The sequence below is a fragment of the Tenebrio molitor genome, chromosome X (genome assembly GCF_963966145.1).
Source record: "Tenebrio molitor chromosome X, icTenMoli1.1, whole genome shotgun sequence".
NCBI classification, from domain to species: domain Eukaryota; kingdom Metazoa; phylum Arthropoda; class Insecta; order Coleoptera; family Tenebrionidae; genus Tenebrio; species Tenebrio molitor.
Genome location: NC_091055.1, coordinates 10262238 through 10278431, shown reverse-complemented (window position 1 = coordinate 10278431; position 16194 = coordinate 10262238). Strand labels below are relative to the sequence as shown.

Here is a 16194-nt window from a genome sequence, read left to right as displayed (position 1 = left end):
TTTTTGACAATCATGAAGTAGTCTTAGTAATTATTTCTACAATTCAAGATAATCGCGTATCCACAAGTTTATCTTTTACGTAATTAAAAAAAAAATAACAAAGCAAAATAATTTTTTATCGCTTAATCTCGGGTTAAAAACCGATATCGTTCCTTTTATACTCAATAAAAATGTTTTCCATTGATAACTTAAAATACAACATTTTATAGATGGAATGACTGATATGATCGTCTCCTATCTATACTCCGATCAACGAATGAGCGGCTACAAGGAAGAATTACTGGTTGCGGGCTTACCATCATTTTATATTTTCTTTCATTGTATTAGGATTTACCACAAACTATGTCATGATTTTACAAAATAATTTTAATTATTTTTGATATTTGACCTCCCACATTCTCCATAATTTATGATCAGTTTTGAACGTCCGTCCAAATTTTGCATTCCAAATTCATACTGAACAATCACACTCCTCGACTTGGACAATTTTATTTCTAGCCACTTGCACCAATGATATCGATTCAATTTATTGCGATTGCACCGTGGGGTCGCGCAGCGTCTTGCTGCAAAGTACCTAATATATTTTTTGTTCACAAAACCAAATCATTATTTAATTAGTGCTTGCGTCATCTGTTTCCGAATAATTCGCCACGATTTATAACCTATATTTTAACCCTTCAAAAAAATGACATTATCTGTGGGTACCCCTAATAAACATATTTAACTGTATTACCATAATAATTATACAAAAAAATAAATAAGCACGTGAATTATGATAATTTTTCTATTATTTTTATTATACCTATATCGTGTTTATTTTTGTTTTATATTATTCTTACCAGAAGTGTTTACTATAAACTCGTGTATATTACCTATAAAGCGCAAATTTATTATTATTATTATTATTAATATTATTGACACACCGAATCTACCACAGGAAAAAATGTATTTGCATTTTTCTACTTCTAACCAAAAGCTCTGAAAATTCTAAAAGCCCCAAGCAATATTTAAGTGTACGATTTTGTGAAGTGTTATTTTTTGGAAACCTTGACACGTATCGAATGATTTAATGTTGTCGTTCGTTCTCTTTTCGGTTACGAGATGTTTATGAGACGATTAATTCTTCACGGAATTACGTAAATACGAGATTTTAATTAGGGAAAACTATCTAAATAGAGAGAAAAAAAATTGGAGAGTGCAGATAAAGTGTTTAATCTTTGATTAAACAGTGTTCTTTGTGAAAATATATTTGTAGATATAAATTTTGGTACAATGAAGATCTTGATAAAAATATTTGATTATGGTGCTCAATTCAAACAGCAACGATAAATTAAATAGAGTTTGTGTACTCGTAAAGGACGCTGATTTATTGTTGGACGAATTAAGGTTTATTTGATTTCGAGAGAAGGTCGTAACCTTTATTTGGCTGACGAGGTATGGCCGCTGATAAGATTTTAAGGTTTTCTTTAAATTTAGACTATTTATTTGAATTTAAGTGCTTCACAATACATAATGTTTTACAAAAGCAAGCGAAATTAATGCACAATTGTTCCCAAATTATCACTATCTAATAAAATCGAAAAGCCAATTAGTAACAAAATATCTTGTCTAAAAATATATGGTCTTTTAATCATTTAATACATGTTAACAGAAATATTATTTTTTTTCAACAAATTTTCGCAAACAATGTATCTCTCATAAAAAAATTAAAATTCGTATATTCTGTCTCTAGTACTTCTATGAAGCTGTGCACCTTAAAAAAAATAATTTACTCTACAGAGTTCCTTGATACCCTACAAATATATACAATGAAAATTCTATTAAATAAGTGAGTGTACAATGCTGTATGTTCATCATAGGTTTCGACTGGACGTATTAAGCATTTGACATGCGTCGTTTAAAAAAGATCAAAATAATCAGCCACGCAATTTCAATGAACTGACGTAACAAAAATTTTAGGTGAAACATGAAAGGCTGAGAAACTTCTTATATCTATTCAGTCTTGAGTTACATAAAGGTATTTTTTGGTAATATCTACTACGTTGAAAAAAAAAAAGAAAATATAATAAATACATGTATTTTAAAGTAAATCAGTTGTAATAAATTTAAAAAGAATAAACAGATTATCACCTAAAATTGTCACCTATTTTCATCATATACAATTGAAACAATAAATAATTACTATGTTGGTATGCTTACATGAAAGAACACGAAGTTTTTAACGCTCACTTTTTAAGTTTAAATGCAGCAACAATATTTTACAATATAAAACAATTAAATGTTAATACATAATTCAATTTAATTTATTTACAGAATATGTGAGGTATTCTTCGAGGACTTGTGAAAATCACAACCATCCTAGATAGATAGGCAGTTGGAATGTGTATTGACACGATTCGTTTCCTGAAGAATCTCCTCCGAACTAATGAAATAGCGCTCCATTGCAGTCATGTACTAAAACGAGTGTGTGCTGGGGTGCTATAACTTGTGGTTGCTCGTGAGCCAGGTGAGGCCCTCGTATAGGCCGTCCCCAGTAGTGGCACAAGCAGGTTGCACATACCAGTTGCGATCCCTGATCCGGGTGAGGCCGAGCTTCTCCTGTATCTCGTGCGGCTTCATCGCCTCCGGCAGGTCCTGTTTGTTGGCGAATATGAGTATTATTGCGTCGCGCATTTCGCGGTCGTTGATGATCCGGTGGAGCTCCTGGCGCGCCTCGTCGATGCGGTCGCGATCCGCACAGTCCACCACGAATATCAAACCCTGAGTCCCCGTGTAATAGTGGCGCCACAAGGGCCGGATCTTGTCCTGCCCCCCGACGTCCCACACATTGAACTTCACGTTTTTATAGGTCACAGTCTCCACGTTAAAGCCCACTGTCGGGATCGTCGTCACGGACTGGCCCAGCTTCAGCTTGTACAGGATCGTGGTCTTTCCGGCCGCGTCCAGACCGAGCATCAGTATCCTCATCTCCTTGTTGCCGAAGATCTTCGACAGTAGCTTTCCCATGGTACTGGAGGGCCCTCGCACCGGTCACCACCTACAACTGCACCGCATTACGCCCAACCGCACCGAAAAGACACCACGGTCATGTGTTGACAGATGTGACACATGTCATCGGATAATTCACGGGCGGCTAGATTCCGGACCAATTTTTGACAGGAAAGGCCGACATAGGCGTGTTAGCGCTAACTATGGCGGGCCACCTAACGGAATTAATCGATGCGACGCCCATCTTTCTCTCATCACACAACGCACATCCTCAACATTACCTACCATTAAACATTTACAATATTTACAATGAATCCATTCGACACTTCACACACGAAATTTGCTCCATATTGCCTAGCCGGCTGACTAAGGGACTGCGCGTTGCAGTGGTTGTTCGTTCGGAATTTTAAACGTCAACTTAACACGTCCGTTACCCTCTCTCTCTCGGACACGCACCCAATCGATACACCTCTCTCTCTCGGGACGGCAAACCTACTATGACGTCAACCTATCGCGGAAATTTTATTCTTGCAAAATTTACCAACCCATCAACAATTTTTAAAACAAATAAAACATGCTTAATAGCCTCGTTACACACACTTTCTATCCGGACACTCGCTACTTAAAATCTCAAAAAAAAAAATCTACCTGTCAATATCAAAACGATCCCTCAACTATCAATCCGGTCAAATTTTTTCCAATCATTTTCAAAAAAACAATTTTTGTCGTGTTCCTTGCTTTACACAATTTTCCTATCTCCCGTTAAATTATTATTAGAAATGTTGTTGAGACTATTATCAATTTGATAAGCCCACGCGTACACGCGAATTCCTTCAACTATGTACTCCCGACATGAAAAAATCCATGTACGGGACGAGATACGAATTGAATTGTTTGTCTGAAGGACTTTTATCTGCTTATTCGTACAACTCGAATGACCAACGGCGGTCCTCGAGTAATTCCGCAAATTATTTTTTATTTAGGTATTCATTACTAGAACGAAATTATCAATTTTCTTCGTATTAAAGCTCTGTGACGCAGAACGAATAATATCTGACTGTTTAATAAGGCAATGAGGAAAAATTCGCAGGTGCGTAAATAAAAATCTAATGGAGATGCGTCGGCGTTCCAACTTCATAACTCCCGAACATATGCTAAATATTAAATAACTTTACTATTCTATTACTATCGATCGGAGTTATGAGTTTATGACCTGCAAACATTACTCCCGTCGTGTAAACACAACGGTGTACTGAGTCACCCTAAGTGAATCAGCTTTATAAATTTTTCATTGAGGCTTTACGGCGTTTTGAATATTTCAATCGAAATTTGATTATTTGTATTTTACTTGACTAAAAAAAGCGATAAGAAAACTGTGGGGATGGAATAAATGAAGTGCAAACACCTTCGGGAGTTTACTTTCAAAACTTCTGAATTAAATATGGCAGGGATAACGGATGCTGATACGGAAAGCTGAATCGAGATGATCAGCTTATACGTCAAGTTTGGTCTTTTCAGAATACGTCTGGTAATACTGGACAAAATTCTTAGTTTTTAGGGAACAAAATAAAGAAAAAACAAGCGATTTAATTCATTTATTCGAAATAATTAAATTACGAAGATCTCTACGAGTCAAATTTGTTTACGACGAGCTGACATAAAAGCATAAACATTGTTGCAAAGAGAATTTATGATCAAAACAGGCCTACGATTTGAAGCTTTCACACGATAAATTTTTTCCGTGATTGAACACCTGATACCGCATTTTCTTGTAACCAGATTGTAGATGAAAGGTTACCTTGTTATAAGTTGCTGTAAATAAACTATGTGCACCTGTTGTGGTGTCACCACCAAAATTTAATACAAGCTTATGAAAGCCTTCACAAGATGAGAGGAACTATCGATTTTGTTATTAATTTACGTGATAGAATTCTGATTTTTGAGTGTGAACGTCAAATTAAATTAGTGCGGATATTTACTCCCTGCTAAAACTATTATCCGATGTAATCAATACATGCGCTGTTGGACTGATGATGCCAATCACTTGTTATCCGTTTCCGCAATTATGTCATTCTCACCAAAATTTCATGATTTTGATTTTTATACGATTATTTTCACGTTTCAAAACACCCCAACTACATGGTAGGTACAACGTGCCCCACGGTATGTTGCGGATTTCCTCAGGGACTAGCACTGGAACCTGTATTTTTTTCTGTCGATGTAGTAAAACACGACTTCAGTTTTTATATTCATTAGAAGCTATAAAAAAATTAAAGGAAAATGGATTAACCATGGATTAATTTTAATGCAGTCGAAACAAAATCTTCAATAGTTTTATCAGGATGTGTCGAAATATCAATAATCTTACTATTACATTCACTGCGCAGTGAACACCCACGAATAATTATCCCGATCAGAGCGAGTCTAAAATCAGATAGCCGATCTACCTACTTTTGGCGATCTTCCACTAATTTGCGTCCAGAAAATAATGACAAGAACTTGGATGTATTTTTATAAATGCGATTAAATAATTCCCGAAATAAAACAAATGCAAGTGTTTAAAGGATTAATAAAATGTCTTAGTCTTTGGATTTAGAGTGTTTTATAAAATACATCGTCGAATCATTAGAAACCTACAGGTGGCATCGAAAAAAGATACACGACTAAAATATCCATTAATTTAGACGTGCCATTAGTATTTTTGTTACATCTGCGACTATTTTTTTGTTACTTTTTTATTCTCGAAAAGATGCAACAGTGCCTTAATAAAACTCAATATTACAATAATGTCAATAAATTCGACACTACTGGTGGAGAAATATCGGAATTTTTCCTTCCACGGGACGCACTTTTCACAACACTGCCTCACTTTTATTATTATTTTTTAATTATAATAGAAATCCGCTGAAATGAAAATTATCACATCTGATCTGAGTAACTTACCATTTCCGCATTTTTGTATTCTGAACTTTGAACGAGCGCGACAACCGTCTAAGAAAAATTGTTTGGGAGGTGTAAATGTTAAAAAACTTCTAAGAATTTCTATTTTGAGAAAATAATGAAGACTTTATTTTCTTACGAAAGTGGGGGATATAAATACATAAATTATTTTTGTTCACTCTACACAATACAATCCAACACAGTGTGACGAGAAATTCGTGCGGTCAAGGTACAGAGACACTTGACTGCCAAAAGCTCGCAGGTGGTCAAATTCATCTACCTTACCCCTGTGCCTTACCCTTTCTAGGAAACCTAGCAAGTCGGACAATGCAACTGTCAGATAACAAACCCACCCTCATAAATTTTAGCGTCAATAGTATCCTCGTAACCTACTTTGAGTCCCGTCGAGTTTTATCCCGTGTTTCTTTCAGTCGGTGTTAAAATAGGAAAAATGGCAACAAAAAAAAAAAAACAACATAATCAGTTACAAATAATTTACATTAAATTATATTCAACTATAAATAATTCACAAAAATTACAAAAAAAAACAAAAGCGCCTAAATTATATACATACATTTCAACTGTTCAGTTCAACAAATTTGTACAAATAATAGGACTATTTTATTTACAGTTTTGAGATGTCTGATCGAGGGCGCTGTCATAATTTTTAGTAAAAAACTGGAAAAGTTTATATTAAAATGCAGTAATATCTAAAACTGATACAAAAGGTGTGTAGGAACAAATAAAACACGTTTGAATTTATTTAAACAATTCGCACATGTACTAGCCGCATTTTTTAGGTTGTTTCTCGAAAAGCTCGCACAACGACTTTAGTAGATTTTTCAGTATAGCAGATTGAGAAACTACAGTTTGGCTGCCATTGAGTTCGATAGTTGGAATGAATTTAACTGAAGGGTTAAGGGAATGTGTCCTTTCACCATATTCTTTTAAAAGTGTCGTTCCGCGATCACTGTTGGCGCAATCACCAATCGGCGTGTAGTCGATGCCTACCTGTTGACCACACTAAAACATATCAAATTAATTTTTTTGGCGTTGCCAACGCGTCGAAATACTTTTTCTCCTGCGTCGTCCGGAATCATGTTGTCTGTGATCATGCAGGCTATGTATTTAGCTCTGAGGAGAGGGTTCTCCACTAGATCGATAACGCAGGCATGAATTTTATTGGCAAAACATTCGACAGCATCATGCTGGCAATAAAATAATGTTTTACCTTCGCTCTCTACAGTCTGAAAATTACACAATACAAATTGGAAATCTTGCACAAAAAATTTAAAAAAACTGACCTTCGCTTTACCATATGGCACAAAATCAATCGTTATATAATCAGTTAGATCTTCATAAACTGGAAGGAGTTGATGGATGATAAAAAATTTGGAATCAGGGCACAGAGCTTCATAATAAACTGAAACTTTAACTTTTGAGATTGTTGCCGGGTCGATCTGCTCTTCATCATCGGAAAAAACAGCAAAATATTGGAAACATTTCCAAAGGACTACTATTGTAAGAAATAGCAAGAACAATCTATACTTTCCATTCATTCTTTTGTCACAGCATAGTCTGAGTTTTGTGGTGAAAATGCAGCAAGATCCACAAATTCCAACAAACAATCGCCGGAAATTTCAAACTGTGCGAACTTTGGAAATTTAAGTATTAAGTTACCGAAACGAGATAATTCTTAACTGCAGCAAATCTAAATAATTATCGGTTATTTATGTTAACGAGCACATTGTCCACACTTACCCAAATAAACAAGCTCAAAATGTGCCCCCCCAAACGAGCCAACTTAAAATTTTGTCACAATCAGTTCGAATTACGACCGACGAAAATCACCCCTCTTCAAATATTTGAGGTTATGTTTTCTTATTTTTTTTGACATTCTGACGAATGACAGATGTAATGTTACTTGTCTTATCAAAAACAAATTTCCTTTTTTTAAATTGATTGAAATAAAAAAAATGTTTTTAATTATTTAAGCATATTATTTGAAATAAAGCAATCGATACAAGTCGAAATTGTGGTTTTTCTGTTCGTAATTGTGTTTCCATTTTGAGGTTAGGTAGAGTCATGGGTGAAAGTTGATACATGGCAATTTCCCGTTGATGGTTTTTAAATGATTTAAGTAATTAGTCCTGTATTAAATTACGTGCTGGCAACAATCATGACCCTATACTTAAGATACCCAATCCTTGCTCTGAAACGCCTCCCTTGTATATGCTTCATTCACAATTTTTTTCATTATCTATTAACCAGTGAAGTGATTATTTAGAAAAATTATGTCTCTGAAGTACAAATTAATTGTTTTCGAAATTTTCCTTCTTATAAGTTGTACATTTAGTTATTTTGGTACGGTTCTAGACGACGATTGTTTCTGCCAGGTAAGCCAAGACAACACCACTTATTCAGTCGTCATAAATGAAAATAAAATATTTTTAAGTTGCATGGAAAAATAGACGACTGTATGTGTAACGTCGACACTGTAGATCATTTCAACAACGTCAAAATTTACCCCAGGCTTCGTAGTTTGCTCCATAAGGGGTACTTTAGATTCTATAAAGTAAATTTAAGACGACCGTGTCCTTTCTGGTCTGATGATAGTCGATGCGCTATGAGATATTGTCATGTAGAAGCTTGTGAAGACAAAGATATTCCAGTGGGACTAAAAGGGGACTTTTCCCACTTGAGCACACACAATTATAATACGGAAAATCCGGTAATTTAATCAGTTTTTATTTTTTTTTTGCGGTGAAAGATTTTTTTGTAGTACATAACACAAAATTGCAATGATCACAATGTTGAATTGAGTTATTTGAACACCACCATAAGTGCAAAAGTACAAGAAGACATTGTTCTATGGAGCGCCTATGATGACGCCCAAGACAATTTCTGCGTTCTTGAGGATAACGACAGCGAGTCTGAATACGTAGACTTGCTTTTAAATCCTGAAAGATACACAGGCTACAAAGGCAAATCTGCGCACAGAATTTGGCACAGTATTTACATGGAGAACTGCTTTAGGCGTACAAAAACAGACAATCCGTACATACAGAGTTCAAAATTGGATAATTTATGTTTAGAAGAGCGAGTTTTCTACAGAGCGATCTCTGGTCTCCATGCTAGCATCAACGTACACTTGTGTGCTCAGTTCTTGCTCTCTGACTCTTCCTTAACTGAACCCAACGGAAAATGGGGCCACAATCTGTACGAGTTCCAGCAAAGATTCTCCAAAGAGACCACCAAGGGCGAAGGTCCGCATTGGTTGCGTAATTTGTACTTCGTGTATCTACTCGAATTGCGAGCTCTGAACAAAGCTGCGAACTATCTAGAACGGGAGGAATTCTACACCGGAAATGAAACGGAAGATTGGGATACTCAACTCGCTGTAAAAGACTTACTAAGTGTTGTTAGAAATTTCCCAGACCACTTTAACGAAAGTTCCATGTTCGCAGGTAACGAACAAGCAGAAAAACTCAAATATGAGTTCAAACAACACTTCAGAAACGTTTCCAAAATAATGGACTGTGTCGGATGCGACAAATGTAAACTGTGGGGAAAATTACAAGTAACTGGTGATCAACATGACACAAATGTATTTCTCAATGACATCATTTTCAGACTCAGGGGTTGGGAACGGCGTTGAAAATTCTATTCTCAGGAAAATTTGATGAACATTCCGAGCTAACACCGTCGAGCAAGAAGCAGTTTCAGTTGCAAAGAAGCGAAATCGTGTCACTTGTGAACAGTATAGGAAGGTAAAATAAAGTGTTGGTGGTAGAAATGTGAGTAAAGATTACTGTTCCAGATTGTCCACCAGTATTTATGAGTTGGATGAATTTCGACATCTGCTAAGATGATCTGAACCATCAGACATTTTTCTGCAAGTTGTGTTAGATGTTACTGCGCATGCGCACAATTACTGGGACCATATATTTGCCACTATCACAATCCGTTGATCTTCGATTTTTATTTAATTTAAAAAACTGAATTACTTAATCAGAATAGAATTTTTGTACCTACGCTGGCACTTGCGACCATGTCCTGAGCAATGTATCGACTTAATAGCAATACATGAGTGTATTTTAATATAAAGAAATAGTTTTTATTTAACAATTGTATAACACGATGTTATAAAATAGGCACTGTTTTCGAATTAATTAGACAAATGACAAAACTTAATCAACCATTGCGAAATGACGAGTACAAAATTATTGTCTGCGACGTCGAAGGAGTCGTTGTCGTTCACCTTTGCCACCATGTACCTCTTGATGATGTCGGTTTCGGTTTGCGAGAGCGGCGTCGTCGTCCGTGGCGTCGCCAGCATTGCGTTGTACTGCTCACTTATCCGTTTTCGCACGAACTCGTAGAAAAACTGAATCTCCGAACTCAACTCCCTCTTGTACGAGAACAAAGCTTCGTCGCTGAGAATCCGTATGGTGAAGAAAATCTCCACCGCCAGGAAGCTCATCAGCGCTTCCAGTGAGTTCTTCACCATGTGGTAGTCGAGCTGCGAGATGACGGACGCCGACGACCCGGAAAACTCCGACATGTCGTAGTGCAAGAACGAGCTCAACTTCTCATTGTGGAGGTCGTCGCTTCTTTGGAGGTACACCATGAAGCCGATGCACTTCTCGTACGTCGCGGTGCAGTGCTCGAAGATTTTTCCCAAGCTTTTCACTTTGATCTCGTCGTGGAGGTCGGTCATCGACACTTGCCGACTCCGGGGAATTGCCGATGGAGTTTCCGGCGATAGCTGGAAGCGTCAAAGTTGGAATTGCAACAAACATCGTTGGCAAATCTGTACCTGATTGAGCGTCTTACACAAATAATCCGCCAAACACAGCAACGTCCCGTAAGTCAGTTTGGATGTGATTGGTAATTCGAATCTTGGAACGCTGAAGTCGTTTTCCACCAATAAAGTCACACCCTCCGTCGAGTAGACGTCGTTAAGTTGCGTCACTAGGTTCGGTTTTGTTTTTTTTAAGCAACTCGAGCCCCAATAAATTATCTCGGTCAGTCTAAAAACAACACAACAATATAAAGTTGTTTGAAAAATTCAAAAGTACTTGTTCAAAACTGAAACTAGTAAGTCTGTAGGGGCGCAATCTATTACGTCCAGAGTTTTTCCATGGATTATATTATAAAAATTGATTTTTTTGTAGCCCAAGACTGACAAAACGCACGCGTTTATCGTGGTTTTGACACCATCCTAAAATACGAAACAATACTAAAAATTACTTGTTATTTATTTACTTACCATTATTAAATCGTAAGAGTGTGGGTATTGCACGGACCAAAATGGCATCAAACGCAGTACAACATAAATTAATTTTAGAGCTTCACAAACTACAGTCAGAGCTGTCATATCCACTGTATACTTCGTGAGAGAGATGATTTCTTTTAGTAGGACGTCGTGTTGGGAGATGAACGAGAAACAAGTGCTCAACATTGAATCTCCAACGTTGGCCATCAGAATGCGATTCAGTTTTATCAAAGCGATAAAAATGAGCCACCACTCTTTCAGATTGACTGGAACTCCGGACTGAAACAAATCATTACAAGGAGTCCATCCGTTGGGTGAAACTCACCAAGATGGCTTCTCCCACACTGATGGTGAGTCCTGGGGGGCGAACTTTGTAGTAAAAAGTGAACAAGTCAACATTTTGGAAGTCTTTCACTAGTGGGGATTCTCCGTAAGTGGTCAAAAAATTTATAGCTAATTTGGCAAACGGTAAAGTGGACCTGTGTTGCAACATGGGACCCACCGAATCCATAACTCTTTGTAAAAATTGCCTATAGCTGAACCACAAAGCTATCTCCTCGATGTTATCCAGCGCCATGACTGAATTCCCGATAAAAATGATTACAAGCCAAGGTTTCAAACGTCTTATTTTTTCGGAATCGTCTTCAGTACACCACACTTCGGACACCAAGTACTCGTGTTCCGTATCAATTATTATCCCAACCAAGTACAAAATTTTTATCAGACTAGTTGTGTTACCGCTAAAATATTTTGACAAATCTATGATCGTTTTATTGATGGCACATAAAATAATTTCTTTGATTTTTGGCGTCAAATACTTGTAATAAGCAATCAACGAGTGCAGAAACGTCGTCAATTTACTTATAATCGTTTTCTCTTGTTTCTCGTATATTGGCCACGTTGATATTAACATTAGGTACAGCTGAGACCACAGATAGACCAGCTCTATGTTATTGAATCCACCTTCTGGAGTGTTTAAACCGTCCAGACAAGAGTTGATCAGAGCTAATTTGATGTCTTCGTCAAAACTCGTCGCCGTCACTTTCTTTGTCAGGACTAAAAACTCCATCCAGGCACTCAACAGATCGAGATTTTTTGGACCGACGGAAGACGACGACAGAACAAAGTCGATCCACAATTTCAGTCGGTCTTTGTTTTTCAAAAACTTGTCTATAGTTTGAATTAGTTTCTTCTCGACGTTCTCCACGTTAGCTCCGATTTCCAGATTGATTATGCGCAGAATGACGGTGTAAACTTCGACGTCCTGGACGAAATCGCAAAAGAAAGGATCCACCATCACGGGCCAAAAATCTTTTAAATTCGCTATATTGTCGATCAAATTCTCTCTGTGATTGAGCCACAAGTTGTACAAAAGACGGAGAATTCCCAGTTGTAGAGGATTTTTGAAGTATTCATGGGACTAAGAGAAAAACAAAAGAAAGTGTGTCCACAATTACTACATTCTCAAACCAAATTATAAATTTGTACAGATAAAATGTAGCAACCAGATCGCGACTCACTCACTTTTTTGATGTTTTGAAGATAGTCGACCATAAAATCGCTGACGCTATCTCCACTGAAGACATCATTTTCTGTCCCGTCCCAGTACATAAAACACTTCAGATTGAAAAAAGCTGCAGTCATGCCGTTCTGGCTTGAGATGCAAGTGTTGATAAGGTCAATGATGGCAAGTTTGACGTTTTCTTCTTCCAACGGATCTCTCAGTCGCTCTAAAAACAGCGACTGGACTTGATAATGATCCAGTTCCAACAGCGCTAGCAGTGGAATGTGCGGGTCCTAAAACAATTTATTTAGCGTGATCAACTGGATCAAACGAGATACAAACTTGTGCCAACTTTTCCAAAAACCTGCAAGACAATTCGGCAACGATGGGACTGTACGAATTGGTGAAGTAGGATGCTACGGGTTTAACGACGAACGATATTCTATCGTTGAAACAACATTTCCCAACCGATTTCTTCTGACTCATTACGAGCAGCAAGAGAGCCAGTTGCATCCTGATGCATTTTAACTTGTCCAAAGACGGACCTCTAGGCCAGTTCGACTCGCGCTCCATTAAAAAAATTAAATAATATTTGTCCTTGATGAACAATCGTAAAAAGGATTCTATAATGTAAACGTTGTTTAAAAAAGCGTGCTGACAAAAATGGAAGATTTTTTGTTCAGCTTCAGTTAAATCTTCAAATTGTTTTTGTAAAACGTAATGAAATATGTTCAAACAGCCTAAAGTGATTTGGGTTTTTTGATTTTCGTCGCTGTAGGCCCAAGTCTGGTGTTGTAAAAATACAAAATTGAACAAATAGGCGACGCCTGATAATTGGAAGTTCTTGAATTGAAATTTTACCTACAAAAAAATTGTGAAACTGCGATCAAACGTGAACGAGTTAATTTACTTTCATGATGTTGTGTAAAATCTTGATGTAAGTGAGTAGTAAAGTGTGGTCTTCTTTGAATTCCTCTTCTTGGAACAGTTTCATAAAAATTGTGTCCTCAAATATGTACTGGTTGAATAATATTTTTTTGACTTCTTCACCCACGTATTCTGATTTTAGCTTTGGGAAAAAGATTTTCCACACAATCTCGGGGCAAAAATCGAAAAAACTACTTTTTCTGTAGAGCATCATGGCGTTTTGAACGTCAAAATACAACTTTACTAATTCGAAATGTAACAAAGGACCATCTAGATGTACCAAGATTTTGTTTATTTTTTTAATTATTCTCTCAAGCCCCACTACTTTCAAGTCCATGTCAGAACAGTACTTTATTCCTTGGATAACAATTCCGTAACCAGAAATCACTTTTTTGACTAGATCTTCATCAAATTTACGTTGTGAGAGGCCGTTGTTGATAAGCAAGTTCACCAAGTATTCCAAGTACAAAAAGTAACTGTAGGACCCTTTATACTGTACTAAATTTTTTCCAAATATCCCATATGATTTAACTGTGGTGTTTGGGGGAAAAACAATTAAATCACTGTCAGAAAAAGCTGGTTGGCTTTTTCGCAGTATTGAAATTTCTTCTTTAGGAATTGTCCACGTCATGTCAGACAAAAATGACGGTATATTATTTAACAAATGAATGCCCTAACAAAAAAAATCAATTAAACAAGCTAATCAAAACAGAACAAAATTCTAGTTACATTTTTATATTGATTGGGCTGTCCTAGTAGAGAGTGACAGATTGCAGTGAAAGAAAAAAAATCGTAAGGAAAAGTCTCAATTGCTATTTCCATCATGCTATCCAGTCCGTTTCTAGTTTTTAAACAAATTTCTGCTAAATCAGGCTGTTTTAAAAATTCAGCAACTACATTAATTAAACCTTCTTCTTCATAAAGTATTTTTCTGTCATCATACATCAAACACAATTCATCTAACATCTTATGAACTGCTTTTAATACAACTTCACCAACAGTACAGTTCTACAAATAAATTTTAATTCTGTTGAAGAAAACTGTATTTCATCTTTTACCTTAAAAATGGAATTTGATATAATGGAATATAATAAGCTAAATGGTTTTGTTTTGAACAATTCTATGATTCTTTCCCCATCTTCATCAAAATGCAAACTTTTATATTTTAGTACCAACCAACCAAGCATGATTACAGTGTGTCCAGGATTTAGGTGTAAACTGAGCAAAGACTTATCCATTTCACTTGTCGTGTCCCTCTTCCAAAGGTCTGAAGTGTCTGCATCCCTGCAGACATAATTATCAAAATGATGCAAATATAATATATTTTTCTTACCAATAGTTTTCCAAAGCCACAAAATAACAACCAATTTCTGCATACATCAATTCTTGTAAATCCTGTTTTTTAATGTGTTTCCTGATTTCAAAGAGAGGGGGTTGTGTGCTGAAGTTATTTTGAATGAATAATTTAAACAACCAACTCAGCTGTGTTATACTAAATGCCTGATGAACTGTAGTTAATGTTATGATCATTATGACTTCCGTTTGTTCTCTACTATTTCTACATAACCAATTTTCCAAGTGTGGGTTCTTCTCATCAAAATTTTTTGATGTGATTTCATTAATCAATGTCTCAAATTGTTTTATTAAATTATTTTGCAATTCTTCCATATTGATATTACTTAAAAAATCTTTATATTGTTGGGCAAATTCATTATCTTTGTTTACAAATTCAAAGATGTGTCTCCAAGTTTTTAAGAGGAACATTCTTTCAGCTGTGTAAAAATTCCAGATGCTTTCTTTGAGATGAATTGTGGTTCCTATCCTAGTGATTTGCCAAAACTCTTTAATTTTGCCATAATACTCAAACATTAAGTAGTTGCACATGACTGCATAAGCAAGGCTTGTGTCTAGATTCTGAAAAAAATTTAAACATCACATTAAGACTGGATAAAACATGTTACTCACAAGATCTTGACTCAGCTCATGAACAAATTCTTTCATACAACTGCTCACATTTGAGACTGAGATCCAGTCATCATAACCTTTCCTAGTGTATGGCTTGTAACTTAGCAACCCTTCCAGTAGTTCAGACTTGGATAGTTTTAATATTTCTGACACAATATCTTCTGTTATATTCTGACTGTGCCCCGAAACAGTTTGATTGATTTTTTTCCAAAAACTTGAGATAAAATAATTGGCATAATTATTTTAAAAAATCCTGTCCTAGTGTACTTACGGCGTTGTCGTCATTTTGTCAAAATTAGTTGAATCGTAACAAAAACGACATTCAAAACAAAAATTGATTGACCGGTTGAGGTTAAGAAAACGGTTGAAAATTGACAGTATGATGCGTCGAGTTATTTTAAGGGCGCATGCGTCCATGTCCATGTTGAAAGATTTTGACACTCGCTTAAATTTAAATTATAATTTCATTACTCTTCACGGAATGCAATGCAATAATAATCACAATTGACTTGACCTGAAGAGTTTAAAGATGACTAAAATGAATAAATGAAGATCTAGTAGTTTCAGAATTCTTCGCAACTGTAATCATGGA

General features: G+C 36.1%; 4 protein-coding genes across 8 annotated transcripts; 1 reads left to right on the top strand and 3 right to left on the bottom strand.

The window, feature by feature from the left end:
* Nucleotides 1–2061: 2061 nt before the first annotated feature.
* Nucleotides 2062–3795, bottom strand: Arf6 (ADP-ribosylation factor 6). Of its 5 annotated transcripts, XM_069060721.1 has the most exons (3): nucleotides 3637–3789; nucleotides 3274–3496; nucleotides 2062–3043 (listed from the first exon to the last, which is right to left on the bottom strand). In XM_069060721.1, the coding sequence occupies exon 3, from the start codon at nucleotides 3004–3006 to the stop codon at nucleotides 2479–2481; it is 528 nt and encodes a 175-aa protein (XP_068916822.1). In that variant the 5' UTR covers nucleotides 3007–3043; nucleotides 3274–3496; nucleotides 3637–3789; the 3' UTR covers nucleotides 2062–2478. The 5 variants fall into 5 exon arrangements, with proteins under 5 accessions (XP_068916822.1, XP_068916826.1, XP_068916824.1 ...); XM_069060725.1 differs by lacking the exon at nucleotides 3274–3496 and having other exon boundaries at nucleotides 2062–3037; nucleotides 3637–3795; XM_069060723.1 differs by lacking the exon at nucleotides 3274–3496 and having other exon boundaries at nucleotides 3637–3792.
* Nucleotides 3796–6408: 2613 nt separating this feature from the next.
* Nucleotides 6409–7822, bottom strand: LOC138139654 (gamma-interferon-inducible lysosomal thiol reductase-like). The gene is made up of 4 exons (XM_069060000.1): nucleotides 7690–7822; nucleotides 7233–7639; nucleotides 7002–7175; nucleotides 6409–6951 (listed from the first exon to the last, which is right to left on the bottom strand). The coding sequence occupies exons 2-4, from the start codon at nucleotides 7485–7487 to the stop codon at nucleotides 6712–6714; spliced, it is 669 nt and encodes a 222-aa protein (XP_068916101.1). The 5' UTR covers nucleotides 7488–7639; nucleotides 7690–7822; the 3' UTR covers nucleotides 6409–6711.
* Nucleotides 7823–7959: 137 nt separating this feature from the next.
* LOC138139653 (ero1-like protein) lies at nucleotides 7960–10039 on the top strand. The gene is made up of 5 exons (XM_069059999.1): nucleotides 7960–8324; nucleotides 8384–8659; nucleotides 8711–9508; nucleotides 9562–9698; nucleotides 9749–10039. The coding sequence occupies exons 1-5, from the start codon at nucleotides 8223–8225 to the stop codon at nucleotides 9798–9800; spliced, it is 1365 nt and encodes a 454-aa protein (XP_068916100.1). The 5' UTR covers nucleotides 7960–8222; the 3' UTR covers nucleotides 9801–10039.
* On the bottom strand, nucleotides 10022–16032 carry Nup188 (nuclear pore complex protein Nup188). Its single transcript, XM_069059998.1, has 13 exons — nucleotides 15874–16032; nucleotides 15603–15816; nucleotides 14971–15551; nucleotides 14696–14921; nucleotides 14367–14645; nucleotides 13621–14310; nucleotides 13053–13571; nucleotides 12731–13003; nucleotides 11532–12626; nucleotides 11201–11485; nucleotides 11010–11152; nucleotides 10748–10961; nucleotides 10022–10696 (listed from the first exon to the last, which is right to left on the bottom strand). Exons 1-13 carry the CDS (start codon nucleotides 16023–16025, stop codon nucleotides 10097–10099), a joined length of 5271 nt encoding a protein of 1756 aa, XP_068916099.1. The 5' UTR covers nucleotides 16026–16032; the 3' UTR covers nucleotides 10022–10096.
* Between the last annotated feature and the right edge of the window lie 162 nt (nucleotides 16033–16194).

Excerpts from the sequence above, each read along its gene's own strand:
- Arf6 (XM_069060725.1), bottom strand. The coding sequence starts at position 3,006 with ATGGGAAAGCTACTGTCGAAGATCTTCGGCAACAAGGAGATGAGGATA.
- LOC138139654 (XM_069060000.1), bottom strand. The coding sequence starts at position 7,487 with ATGAATGGAAAGTATAGATTGTTCTTGCTATTTCTTACAATAGTAGTC. Across the intron at positions 7,176-7,232 it reads TGCCATATGGTAAAGCGAAG|ACTGTAGAGAGCGAAGGTAA; the intron begins GTCAGTTTTTTT and ends TGTAATTTTCAG. Across the intron at positions 6,952-7,001 it reads CGGACGACGCAGGAGAAAAA|TGTGGTCAACAGGTAGGCAT; the intron begins GTATTTCGACGC and ends GATATGTTTTAG.
- LOC138139653 (XM_069059999.1), top strand. The coding sequence starts at position 8,223 with ATGTCTCTGAAGTACAAATTAATTGTTTTCGAAATTTTCCTTCTTATA. Across the intron at positions 9,509-9,561 it reads AACTGTGGGGAAAATTACAA|ACTCAGGGGTTGGGAACGGC; the intron begins GTAACTGGTGAT and ends CATCATTTTCAG. Across the intron at positions 9,699-9,748 it reads CTTGTGAACAGTATAGGAAG|ATTGTCCACCAGTATTTATG; the intron begins GTAAAATAAAGT and ends TTACTGTTCCAG.
- Nup188 (XM_069059998.1), bottom strand. The coding sequence starts at position 16,025 with ATGGACATGGACGCATGCGCCCTTAAAATAACTCGACGCATCATACTG. Across the intron at positions 15,552-15,602 it reads ATGAGCTGAGTCAAGATCTT|AATCTAGACACAAGCCTTGC; the intron begins GTGAGTAACATG and ends AATTTTTTTCAG. Across the intron at positions 13,004-13,052 it reads TTTTGGAAAAGTTGGCACAA|GACCCGCACATTCCACTGCT; the intron begins GTTTGTATCTCG and ends AAATTGTTTTAG.